Genomic DNA, 12,952 nt, shown 5'->3' on the forward strand with positions numbered 1-12,952 from the left:
CCCCACATCTCAGGTGGGAGGCCTTCCTCTGCAGGAGGTGGGACAGCGTCTCTGGCTGCTCCCTCTAGGTGCCAGTGGGATTCCCTCAAGCTGTGACAACCAGATGTCTCCATCTGTTGTCTCCAGCATTGCCCAGTGTCCCCTGGGGCAGGGTAGCAGAATGGCACCCTTGCTCCGGCCGCCATGGAGATCCCTGTTCTAGACACGAAGGATTATGAAGCTCCCTCCCTGTCAGTTACAGGTCCCGGTGCTCATCCCCACGTCTTCTTTATGCTTTTGTTCCTTTGTGCTTTTGCATTTCTCCTCTCTGCCTAGAGTGCCCTGCAGGGCAGAACAGAAATGTATTCCACTGGCTGAGATGCAAAGAAGGCCTTGTTGAAGGGAGAGAAGGAGATTTCTTGGAGGCAGCAGGCTCTGTAGCACAGTATTAAGCTCCCTGGGGGCTTGATGTCAGAAAGCCCTGGGTTTGGGGGCACCTGAGTGCCTTGGTCAGTTGAGTATCTGACTTCGGCTGAGGTCATGATCTCACGGTTCGTGAGTTCAAGCCCCGCATCGGGCTCTGTGCTGACAGCTCAGAGCCTGGAGCCTGCTTGGGATTCTGTGTGTCCCTCCCTCTCTCTCTGCCCCTACCTCAGCTGGCGCTCAGCTCATTCGGTCTCTTAAAAAAGTAGATTAACATTTAAAAGGAAGGAGGGAGGGAGGGAGGGAGGGAGGGAGAGAAGGAAGGAAGGAAGGAAGGAAGGAAGGAAGGAAGGAAAAAAAGGAATGGGAGGGAAGGGAAAGGGAGGGGAGAGGAGGGGAGGGAGAAAAAGAAGCCCAGCTCTGCTGCATCTGAGTGTAAACTGCAAGCCACCCAGGCAGTCTCTCTCAGCTTCAGTTTCTTCCTCATAAAACAGGGACAGAACTAGTACCCCCTGGGGGTCTGGTGTAAGTAACATAGGGACTAGGGCTGAGAAGGGGCTCTGGGTGGTACTGGCCCTCAGGGAAGGAAGTGAAAGCACTGTGGGATCAGAGGCCATCAGCTACCCTGCAGTCTTTCCGTTTTATTTGCTGAGGGTCTTTCTTTCAGCCTCATATATCCCGATTTCCTTCTTCTCCCCACACGTGGCACAACTTGGCTGCCACCCCCGGCCCAGGAGACCTGGCAGCTCCAGCACCCACCGGGTCTCACCCGGTCTCTGTGCGCCCACTTAGGAGTCCCGGCAGGAGGGGGGGGGTCTGGGTGGCCTAGCTCAAGGCAGTGACCGGCGCCGTCCCACTGCGATCGGGGCTCAGGCAGGGTCGCCCAGGGTTGCTTCAGGATAGAGACGCGGTGGGCCGCAGAACAAATCGTTTCTGTTAACTGCTGACTGTTGGCAGTGTTTTGAGATCCTTCCGTAATAATTCAGTGAACCGTGTTCCTACCCTGCATCTCTGTAGCATTCTCCTTGAAACATTTCTACCCACCTTTTATGATATTGGTTAATTCAGGGCATCTTTTCTCTCTCGGGCATGAGCTCCTTAAGGGAAGAGAACCCAGAAGTATTATTCTCTCCCTGCCCCCAACCCAGCACACAGTAGGTGCTCACTGCTGGTGGATTTTGGTTTCCCGGTGCGTGTAAGTTACGTTTGCACTATACTGTGGTCTAGAAAAGCAATGGACACGCCTTAACTAAAAAATATTTTATTGAGAGAGTGCCTGGGTCTCAGTCACTTAAGAGTCCAGCTCTTGGTTTTGGCTCAGGTCATGAGCTCACGGTTTGTGAGTTTGAGCCCCGCATCAGGCCCTGCACTGACAGCCCAGTGTCTGCTTGGGATTCTCCCTCTGCCCCTCCCCTGCTCATGCACTCTCTCTCTCTCCCTCTCTCTGTCTCTCAAAATAAATGAAAAACTTAAAAAATATATATTTTATTGCTAAAAAATGCTAACCATCATCTGAGCTTTCAGTGAGTTGTGCTCACTGATCACAGATCACCATGATAACCAAATAATGAAAAAGTTTGAAATGTTGTGAGAATTCCCAAATTGTGACACGGAGACGCGAAGCGGGCAAGGGCTGTTGGAAAATGCTGGCACTGATCGATCAGCTTGCTCCTCGCAGGGCTGCCGCCAGCCTTCGGTGTGTAAAACACACAGTGTCTGTGAAGCACGATGAAGACATATGGCTGTACTGAGATAATGAACAGTGCTGGGGTGTGGGGAAAATGCCAGAATTTATGCCAGATATGTTCTTTAGGTCTCTCCCAGCCCCAAGGTGGTCCTTTCACACTGGATTGTCCCAAAGATTAGCTGTCAGAACCAGAAGAGAGGTTGAGATCCCATGTTCCATTAGATTCGAGAACATCCTGCCTATCTTCCTTTGGGCTAGATGACCTGTCCTGATCCCTTTGTGTCCTGTGCTTGCTTGATTAACGCACAGATTTTCCTTTAGGATATCAACTTACGAGTGAAGTGGCCCAACGATATTTATTATAGTGACTTCGTGAAGCTTGGTGGAGTTCTGGTTAACTCAACGCTTTTGGGAGAAACATTTTATATACTTATTGGTAAGCTTTTAAAGCCCTTTCCTCCACATTTTTAGATTAATAAAAGCAAAAATAAAAATGGTTTATACATGGCTACATTGGGGGGAGTGGATTATCATGTGGGATTACTTTTTCTCTGAGTCCTAAGTTACAGAACACAATATGTATGCAAAACGAGCCAGATTGGTTGAAAGCCCTTCAAGGGGTTTAGCGTTCCTGTCTATGGCCATGGAAACCACCAAATTGGTATCACATCAAACAGGTTTTTTATTACACCTCTCCACGTGCCCGCTTCTTGTTGAATTAGAAATGGTGAAAATAAACATTTGACATGCCATTTTGTAATAAGAAAAGAAAGTTAATCTCAAGGATGGGTCTCCTGGTGGTCTGGCATTCTTAATGGGACCTTCCCAGGCCATGAAGAGGTTGCACTCTTGTGGACCTTCAGAAGAAGCTCCAGGCTGGTCAGGGTGGGGTGAAGAATCCTGCTTCCGCACAGCGCACCCGCATCAGGCGAGGAGGTGGGTTCAGAAACGGTTTCAGAAATTCTTAGGCTCCTGCTCCTCCGAGCATCGGCTTCTCCCTAATGTCCAGGAGAACTCAACATTCAAAAATTAGTACTGGACAGAAAGCACATGACGACGTGTCAGAAATGCCAGCCAAAAGATGCAAAGCTTAGGTTTCCGGCACCGCTACCAAACTGGTTCATATCGTCCAAGCCCTGCTTCCCATTTTTAAATGTGTTAAATGAGGTAGACGTAGATGTTCTGAAGTAGGGCCCATAGGTATCAATGGGGCCCAGGGATGGCCTCAGGGAGCTAAGGAAGTCTGCCATCGGGGGCGGGGGAGGAAAGGGAACATGTTCCTCTGGGGAGAATTCATAGCTTTTGTTAAATTCTTAAGGCCGTGGGAGGTGATGGGGGGAGGAAAGATTCAGAGTCACCAACAAGGGTACTCTCTGGTTCTTAGAAAGGTGTAGCCGGAGTTGGCACTAGTCAGTGTTGCTGTTTTCCCCAGGACTTGGGATTTTCTGAATATAACGGAGATTTTCAGGACTGTATACACATACTCTAATGCCTCACCCTCCACGCTGTGTGTGTTGTTGAATGAATGAACAAATGAAAAACTGCTGATTCTGTCCCTGTTGCTGTAGTTATGCGTTTTTTGTTTCCAGATGTAATTTATATTGCTTTGTATTTTAATAGCCAGTATATTAAAAAAAAAAAAAGATCTGAGGCCAATCAGTCTTTCCCTTCATGCTGAAAATGGCTCCGAACATTTACCAAAGAATACTGCTATTGTAAATGTCACCATTCTATCTGAGGCGAGTATTTGGGGAATTTTTTCTCAGAGGCACTGAAAACAAGATAGTCTCACTGCTTCATTCTTGCCATATTTCATTTCTTATTGAAGACCTCTTTGAGGTTGATTCAGGGCCCTGTTGAAAACTGAGGTTTGACTTCGCTGAAGACTTCCAACTCTCCCGGAGAGGATGGTGATATTAAGTAACAGCAGAGACAAGCCTGTTCAAACCCCACTGCTGGTAACTCGCTCTCCCGAAGCTGTGGTTTAGGAGCCTGTAAAAGAGCCACTGAACATGAGTTGGCCCCTTGCCAACAACGTAACCCTAGCACCAGAGACTTCCAAGGGTAAAGTATTAAAAGATGTGTTCTAGGTTTATGCCATGACCGAGGTTTGAAATCTCTGAATCCAGAGTTTACTCCTTAAGACCTGAATAAAATTCTTTATTTTCAGACATGTGTTCTGTTACTCAAGTCGGAAAAGAAACAAGAAATTTTACTGTATATTGGGCTCAGGGCAGACCTACGCTTCTTGGCTCGACCCCGTGAAGGATCGTTTCAGAGGCCAGTCTAAGGAGCTCGGTCCCGTTCATAGCTTCCGTTTAATCGAATCGAATCTGCCTTTCTTACCCCATCCGGTCTGCAGTAAGGTTGGGGTGGTCCCAGCTTGAACAAGGATAATAAAGGAAGGATGAAAGAAGGAAACCGGTCCCAAAGAGATAAGTCATTCTTTAAGTGGCCAGAGATAATAAATTTGAAATGAGGACGAGGAAGCAGGGGGCAGGGGATCCAGGCTGTAACTTCTTCCAGGTGGTTGAGAGGAATGTGTGATCCTCCCAGTACGATGAGCTGCTCGCGTTTTTCAACCGTTTACTTTTGTTGCAGGCTGTGGATTTAACGTGAGTAACAGTAACCCCACCATATGCATCAATGATCTCGTCACAGAATACAATAAGCAACACAGGGCAGAGCTGAAGCCCTTCAGGACCGATGATCTCATCGCCAGAACTGTGACGGTGCTGGAGAAACTGATCGACAGGTTTCAGGACAAAGGGCCCAATGGCATTCTTCCCCTTTATTATAAGTATTGGGTACACAGGTCAGTGCTGGCCCGTCTTCACTCTTTTAAAATGTCTTCGTTCAATTAGTAGTTCACTATCTTAAAACAAGAAACTGAGCGCAGGTCTAGATAACTATTTTTTCCCTTTCTGATGGAGAAAAAACTGGCGGACACTATTTTGAGCAAGTTACCATCAGCAATGCCAGGACGAACTGGCATCCCGGGTCTGCTGCGGATGGGATGCAGCGAGAAGGACACAGCAACACCGGAGAGTTTTCCCACATGTTTATTTAAATCGTAGAACATTCTAGATATCAACAGTTTTCAAAGCAAGATCCCCCAGGGGCAATAGCATCCTCACCTGGGAACTTGTTAGAAATGCAGGTTATTCTCAAGTTCCACCCTGGGCCTCCTAAATCCGAAACTCTGAGGCTGGCCGAACACTCGAGCACAATTCATGTTTCAACAAATGCTCCAGGGGATCCACACGCACCCAAAGCTTGAGAGGCACTGGTACCTATCAGCAGGCCTCTGTGCTTCAAAAATGTTAATGTCCTCTAACACAAAAAAATAAAAAGAAGGTGGGAGATTTGTTTGACATTAAAGAGGACTAAAGAGGCATAACAATAAATGCAAGATGTGATTCATAATTAGATCCTGGATGGGAGGAAATAGCCACAAAAAATATTAATGAGACAATGGGGAAATTTAAACATGAACTATATATTAGATGTTATTATACCAAAATTAGATTTCTTGAGGGTGATAATGGTATTTTGGTTTTGTGGGAGATTGTTCTTAGGAGGTACATCCTGAAGTATTTAAGCGTGAAGTGTCATGATGCCTGCAACTTATTTTTAAACGTCAGCAAAAAAGCATGTGTGTGCACGAAGAGAGAAAGCAAATATGGAAAATGTTATCAGTTGGTGTGAATATAAGCGAAGAGGGAACCTGAGGTTCATTGTACTATTTTTTCAACTTTTCTGCAGGTTTAGACTTCTTCCAAATAAAGATGAGTGGCGGGGGGAGGGGAGGGATCCTCTATTTTAAAAACTATTTACAAGGATGTAACTCACCGCAGGTACATTTGGAAAATATTAAAAGTAGCATTAGAGCGACTTTAACTCGCAGGCGATGCCACCCAGCTTTGTTTTATAAAATTAGCTTCCCAGCTCAGTTTCTTTTGCCCCAATCTCAGCCAAGAAAACCTAGAGCTGCACAGCGGTTCTTAGAAGTGCTGGGGGGTCAGGAAGTAGGTACACATCATCCTCCGGATGAGCAGAATGAGGAGAAAGTCCGAACTCTCTGTTGGAATTGCCATCAACCTGATTATGCTAGTAGTTTATGAAAACAGTTCATGAGGGACCAGTGAGAGTCCGAGCATCCTACCCCCCCCCCCCGCCCTCCCGAACCCTTTACCCAATGGGTAAGTACTTAACCACCTGTCTGTAGACACTGTGTGACATTTCCCAGTGACTGTCTGCTCTTCTTCATGTACAGTGGCCAGCGGGTCCGCCTGGGAGGCCTCGAGGGCCCGGAGGTGTGGATAGTCGGCCTAGATGACTCTGGGTTCCTTCAGGTTCAGCAGGAGGACGGCGAGATCGTGACAGTGCATCCAGACGGCAACTCCTTCGACATGCTAAGAAACCTCATCATCCCCAAACAGCAGTAGCCCGAGCCTGGGGTCACTGTCCTGGCCGCTGGGCAGTGGGAGGGTGGGCGGAGCCACTGCATCGAACATTCCGGTTCAATTTCTGCTGCCTTTCCTAGCCCGAGGAGCTGGAAAACGGATTTAGAGTTGTAGGTGGATTTTTTTTTCTCCTTCCAGTTAACCTCCTTAATTCCTTAATTTTGTTCTGTCTGTTGCCATTTGACTTGGTGTCAGAAGATGTTCTGGGGGGTAGCAGAAGATTTAGTTCAGATAAAGCACTACCACAGGTGTGAAATCTTTCTCCCCTCTTGGGCTTGGATGTGTGTTTATTGGCCCAGAAGAAAAACACAAAAAACACAAAAGTTTTCATTTGGAAACAGCAATGGAATAATTCAGATGTTTCCCCAGTAGCAGAGACCTTCACTCCCAGACTATTAAAAAATAAATCAAAAAAAGCTTCCAGGCCCAGACCAGCAATGAGGTAGAGGGTTGGTAACACTGTTTATGAGCATCCGGGGAGGTGTTTTGCTAGAGGAACACTGGCAGTTCGTTGTTTTATTATTATTTTTTTTTTTTTGTCCATAAGGAAAGAGAAGGTAGATTTCTGAGGGTTACTCTGGACCCACTGGTTTGTGGTCCAGTCACAGTGCCTAAGTGGCTGCAGAGATGGGTGTCACTGGCAGGCTGCAGTGACCTTGGAGAGGAAATCAGTTACTTGCTTGGACATTAATGTATGAGCCCTCTTTTCATAAATTTGAATTTACTGCGTATCCTGAAGTGATGGGATCAAGTTCAAGAGCCTTAAAGTGTTGATTAGGCCTCGTGTGAATGTGCGGTGGATGACTGGGCCCTAACAGCTGGAGACGAAGACGCATTCATACCACACACAAGGGAGGCTTTGGGGCTTTTGAAATGTGGCGCATTCCTGAAAGACGGTTTGGTGCACAGAGAACAGAAGGACATGGCATTTTATTTGTAAGCCGTAATTTTTACCCCTCTTTTCCTAAATTGCTAAGAAAGGAAATACGACTGATACTGAGCACCCATCGTCTAAGAGGGAGGGAGGGTGTGTGTGTGTGTGTGTGTGTGTGCGCCCGCGCACGCGCGCGTGTGTGTGAGAAGCTTTAAAAGAAGATGTTCAAGATCTGATGCCCTAAAAGTCTCCATGGAAGAACAAAAGAAAGGAAACCTTTTGATATACATTTGTGATTTCCAGATGTACTCCATGCTCTTTCCATGTAACTCCTATCTCCGTTGAACTTGTGAATCACACGCATTACTTTTCAGCCTAAAAAGGCCAGTTTTTGTCCACTTTTCTCTCTTCCTGCCAGTCCCATCTGAAATTAGTGGAAAGAAAACTTGATGGAGCTCTCAGCATTGGACAGAATCCCTTTATTATACACTAGCACTATCTTTACCCAGCTTTACTTAGGCTAATTCCAAAAACTTGGGTTTTCAGTATAAAATGGGTCCACCTTTAGCCAGGCACAGCCAGCACCATAGGAAGGGGGGATAAATAGCATGTTTAGTTAAGTACAACAACCCAATATGTGTTTTTGGAACTGTAACTTTTAAAAGAACTTCAGAAGTAATTTTTGCAAATAAGGCTTCAATTAGAATTATTTTTGTCAAAAAAAAAAAAAAATGCTTCTCTCCTAAGTGTCTAAGTCTTCTTTTGGAATTAGTGACAAGTTTAAATAAAAACCCACACCACCCCAAAATCACCAGATGAACTCACCCTTGAGAGGGCATCTGCAAAATATCATCAAGAGGAAAGATCTCCCCGCTGATGCTGCGAGTTTCATTTCTCAAACTTTGTAATATAAGGCAAGTCCTCTCTCAGAGCTGCCATTGTTACTGTTTGAATTTCTTTGGGGGGTTCTTTAATGAAAAACATGCTACGTTTTGTTTTTAGCTGAAGTCCTATTCTAGATAGTTCTGCTTTGGGGGAAAAAAATGTTATCATTTCATTTCCTTTCTGTAAATTAAAACTAATGAAGTGTCGCCATGTCAGCGCAGATGGAGATGTCCCGGGCATAGACCACTTTACCTCTGTGCTTTTAAGACTGTTCTTTCTCGTGTAGTCACCCAGTCGCCTTGAGGGACACGAAGTAGACTTGAAGCAGATGCTAGGTTTTCCGTAAACCCGATTTTGCCTCAGATGAACCAAAGACTTTTGAAATTCTGCTTCATATAGAAGAGCTGAATAAAAGCATTTTACTCGTAGCTATTAGCGTTAGGGAAATTATTTACTTGCTACGCGACACTCATGGATTTGAGGTCGTTTTGTACACCTGACGGTCTCTGATCTCAAGGAGCTTTAAAGTCTTAACGGAAACTTTGCATTTTCTTCATAATCTTGAAAACATGGTAACTGAACTCAGGATTGGCGTGGGCTTTCCGGGCATTTGATTGGCCCCCGCGTGTGGAGGCTGCACATTGATTGGCCCCCGCGTGTAGAGGCTGCGCATTGATTGGCCCCCGCGTGTAGAGGCTGCGCATTGAGCATCTTACCTGGTTTTGTAAAAGACCAGACCCCCTCTCTTCCCGGCTGGTGGCAGATTTCGGAGGAAGCCGTGGAAAAGCACCCCCGAATGTGCACAAGGAAGTTTTCCCTAGGACTCGTGGCCCCCGCCGAAGCAGCACCCCTTGATGCTGGGCCTCCTGGCAGCATTCAGGGGGTGTGGGCAAAAAGTCCAAGGATTCGTGTCTGGTCTCAAACACTCCGTGGGGGTTGCTACCGCAGACTTTGCCCGATGTGGGAAGGAGTGGGCCGATGAGGGGTGTGTGATGGGTGGGTGCACAGGCCCAGGTGAGGGTAGTATGCAGCCTCCAGTCCCCGAGTCCCCCACGTACACCCACGGGGCTGGCCTCTGGGGTTCCCCCTGCCCTTGACCTGGGAAGCGGGAGAAAAGCCAGTCTCACCCAGCAGTTTCAGGATGTAGCAGGGAGACATTTTCAGCTTGCATTCTGGAAGCTCTGTTTGCTCCTAACGGGCAGAAAATGGAGAATCCTTATTCCTGCATAATTACTATGCACATCAAAAATGTTTAAAAGCGTACCCCTTCCCATTTTTACCTTTTCAAAGAATCATCTCTGAAAAGTAATTACTTTAAACCAATGCCTATAAAAATCGAGTCTTACCAAAATAAACTTTCAGGTTTTCTGTACAGTTTGGGCTCATTGTTATTTTTACCACAAGTTTCATTTTTAAAAACAGGCAACTACTTTTGGTTACCAGCCTTTTTATTCATATTTAAACATTTTTACAAAATAAATAGTTTTACATGGTAAGGAGTATGTATGTATTTCTAAGTTATTAAGAAGCTGGGTGCTTTTTGTTGTTTTTGATTTATTTTTGACAAATGTGTCATACAAAAGAGAAATATTATTACTCCAAAGAATGAAACCCAAAGTAAAACAAAAACAAAACAAAACAAAAACCTTTTAGCTCAGGTGAGAAAGAAATTTAATATAAATTTTTAAACTGAAAAACAAATTTAATGTGACAACAAATTTAATAGAAGAACAAATTTTGTTCTTGGAGAACTGTTCTTTTGTAAGAACTGCTTGACTTTTGTTTTGAGGCTTTTCCCCAAGATTTCAACTTTATATGTCATACTTAAGTTTAGGAACAGCTTGAATAAATGCATCTTCGATAGCCCAAGAGTTGCGATGCACTACGATTTTAAACGACTGTAATTTTCTGGCATTTGTTTGAAAACCTTTTTATGTCGTTTTATCGCAGCAGCCCCCACAGTCTACCTTAACTGTCTTACAGTTACAATAAATTACAACTTCGGGTAGACTTTGTCCGGGATTCATTGACCGTGTAAACCTCTCCCACCCTTAGGGTCCAAGGGGAAAGGCTTGGTTGGCCCTAGGACTGTTTAAAAAGGACAAAGGGGTGGGGGGCCAGGGAGTGGAAAATACCGCTCTTGCAGATCTCCTGAAGCAGCCCCGTTCCCTTCTCTACAAAGGTATGAATGGAATGGCTTTTCTAGAAAGGGCTTCCATGAACATAAAGGAATTCCTTTCCCTGGGAGGCCCCTTGGAGGGCCCAGCCAGTCTTAAACTGGGTTTCTTTCTCAAATCCGTTTGATCTGGCATTTTTCGTCAACGTGTTAGGAACCCACTACAATTTTTGTTTTCTTTTTTTGTGAAAGAGAGTCGTATTTATTAAAATGCTTCCTCTTCCCCTGCCGGAGCCTCATCGAAGTCAAGAAACGATACCCCCAGCTTAAATGTGCAGACTCTTAAAGATGGGCTAACAATATTAGGTTGCCATGGTAACTCCCGTTCACTTTAAACTGAGCTGCTGGCCGCCTGAAAGCCGGCTTGCGTAGGAATCTTCCTTCACGTTCTAGGCTTTGAAAACCGTGATGTTTGTGTAGACAAGGACGTTTTCCCTAGTACCCATTTTATTTTTCAAGCACACACACACTCGTTGTTAAGCCTGTTTACGTTATCATTTGTGAATCTATAACGGTCTTCTCTTTTTCACCGCAACCTTTGATCTTAAGCTGCTCGAAAGCCTTCATGATCTGTATTTACTCATCAACACGGCCCCCGATGGTTCACAACGTTAGACACAAATGCATTTTGCGGTACTTTATTGAGAAACGTCGGGTGATCTCTCCCGCTCCTCAAAACCGCTCCTTCCAGGAATCATGGTTTAATTAGGACGGTTGTGAGCATAAAAAAATAATTACCCCGTGGCTTATTTTCTGTATGCACAAAGACCTGCTGATGAGGTATAGCTAAGCGCAGGACAGGGGTGTATGCGTTCGCTTCTTTTGACTCCGTCCCTTTGCCACACCACACGTGTTCCAAAATTTGCAACTTTCACCCCCCCTCCCCCACCACGAGGCAACTGACACCCTGCTCCGAAAGGAGGCAGACCCTCAGTGTGACACCAGGTCGGCAGACGATCATTTCACATTTTGAGAACAGTTGATTACAGGTGCCCTTTGATTCTAGAACGATGCCTTAAAGACTTTTGTGAAACATCTTTCCGCTCAGGCGCAGTTTCCTAGAAGAAAACCGTTTCTGACACAGCGAAACGATGGAGTGTTTACCGGGTGAAGCAAATTAGAAGACGGTGGTTCAATGCATCGAACCACTTCAGAGCCATGGTAGGATTTTTAAACGGTGGAGTCTTGAAGCAAAAACATAAAAGACAAAAATGAATGTAAGTTTATTTTTAAAAACACTGCTGGTGCTTTATAAAAGGATTTGTTTACCTCCTACATACAGGACATGTTCATGGAGTTTTCTTGCTATGCAGAAAAGGCAGGAAATGCTAAAGAAAATGTATGCACCGTTTTTATTAGATCCCTTTAGCGACTTTTCTTCCACAAGGCGCAGTCCATTGACAATTTTCCATATTGCACATGCAATTTAACTAACTTTATTAGCACTACTTGTAGCAAACACGAGCCTAGGGAAATACAGGTCTGGGTGGACCAGAGGGATTTCGCCTTGTAATCAAACCTGACAGGGGTAGCCAGTCGCCTTGGGCACCTAAATCATCCACATGTCATTCTCAGAAAATATCTGGCTATATATAATTTTTTGCATTTAATGCCTATTCAATATACTCTGAAGGTGCTATTCTCGGTATCAAGAGTTCACAGAGGTTAGGAGGAAGTAAAAGCACACCCATGCTCATTCACTCCCTTGGTCTTGGCTTGCTGATTGTTGTACCGAAAAAAAAAAAGGCTTAAATTAAAACTTTTCATGAGGCTCATGAATGACTTTTAAAGACATGAGAGTTGTCGATTCCTGGGGCTTAAATCATCACATCCTGCCTTAAGAGTCTAAGAGCGCTCTGAATTCTGGAGCCTCCTCCTCCGGGTGGGCCACCTCCTGGCGTATCTGACTGGATCTGGTTGGGCTTTCGTCTTTACGGCGGAGGCTCCCCCGGAGCGGAAGCTCCTTCAATCCCCGGTGGGATTGCTGCTGCGCATCGGGGACGAGGCGAGGCGCGCGGGCCTGGTGGCGAGGCGAGGAAACCAAGTCCGCCCCCGGAGACGGGGCAGGTGGAGGTCGCGCGGGGGACGCGGGGGACGCTCAGCTCTGCCCCCTTTGGGACCGGGCTCTCGGAGAACAAAGGTCTGGCGGGCCTTTCTCCCCCGCCGCGGGCGCGCCGCAGTCCTCGGCACCGGCGTTTGCGGGATCTGCGTAAAAATCTAGAAGCCGGCCGCGGAGTTCTATTAAAATAGTCGTCTCTGTATAAATTAATTTAAACCGTGCATATACAGCCCGCCCCTCGTAACTCGGCTGCACTCTGGACAACAGGAGCCCGGGGCCCGGCCTATGGCTTCTCCCTGCGGGCAGCCCTGCGCGAGGTCACCTGCCGTTGGTGATGATGACCGAGGCGCCCAGGTAGTGCGGCAGCGGCGCGCCGGGCGGCGAGGCGGCGGTGGGGCCCGGG

The 12,952-nt window shown here is 46.2% G+C and overlaps 2 protein-coding genes across 5 annotated transcripts in view; one reads left to right on the top strand and one right to left on the bottom strand.

The window, feature by feature from the left end:
• HLCS (holocarboxylase synthetase) overlaps positions 1 to 8,742 on the top strand; it is a 227,519-nt gene extending 218,777 nt beyond the window's left edge. For all 4 annotated transcript variants that reach the window (XM_049627890.1, XM_049627891.1, XM_049627888.1 and 1 more), the window contains 3 exons: positions 2,411 to 2,525; positions 4,691 to 4,904; positions 6,366 to 8,742. In XM_049627890.1, the coding sequence (XP_049483847.1) occupies positions 2,411 to 2,525; positions 4,691 to 4,904; positions 6,366 to 6,537 (501 nt within the window). In that variant the 3' untranslated portion in view covers positions 6,538 to 8,742. The remainder of the gene's footprint in view (positions 1 to 2,410; positions 2,526 to 4,690; positions 4,905 to 6,365) is intronic.
• Positions 8,743 to 12,588: 3,846 nt separating this feature from the next.
• Positions 12,589 to 12,952, bottom strand: part of SIM2 (SIM bHLH transcription factor 2) — a 51,296-nt gene continuing 50,932 nt past the window's right edge. The window contains exon 12 of the mRNA XM_049629138.1: positions 12,589 to 12,707. Within this exon, the coding sequence (XP_049485095.1) occupies positions 12,589 to 12,707 (119 nt within the window). The remainder of the gene's footprint in view (positions 12,708 to 12,952) is intronic.

This window comes from Panthera uncia, chromosome C2, assembly GCF_023721935.1.
Source record: "Panthera uncia isolate 11264 chromosome C2, Puncia_PCG_1.0, whole genome shotgun sequence".
Taxonomy (NCBI): domain Eukaryota; kingdom Metazoa; phylum Chordata; class Mammalia; order Carnivora; family Felidae; genus Panthera; species Panthera uncia.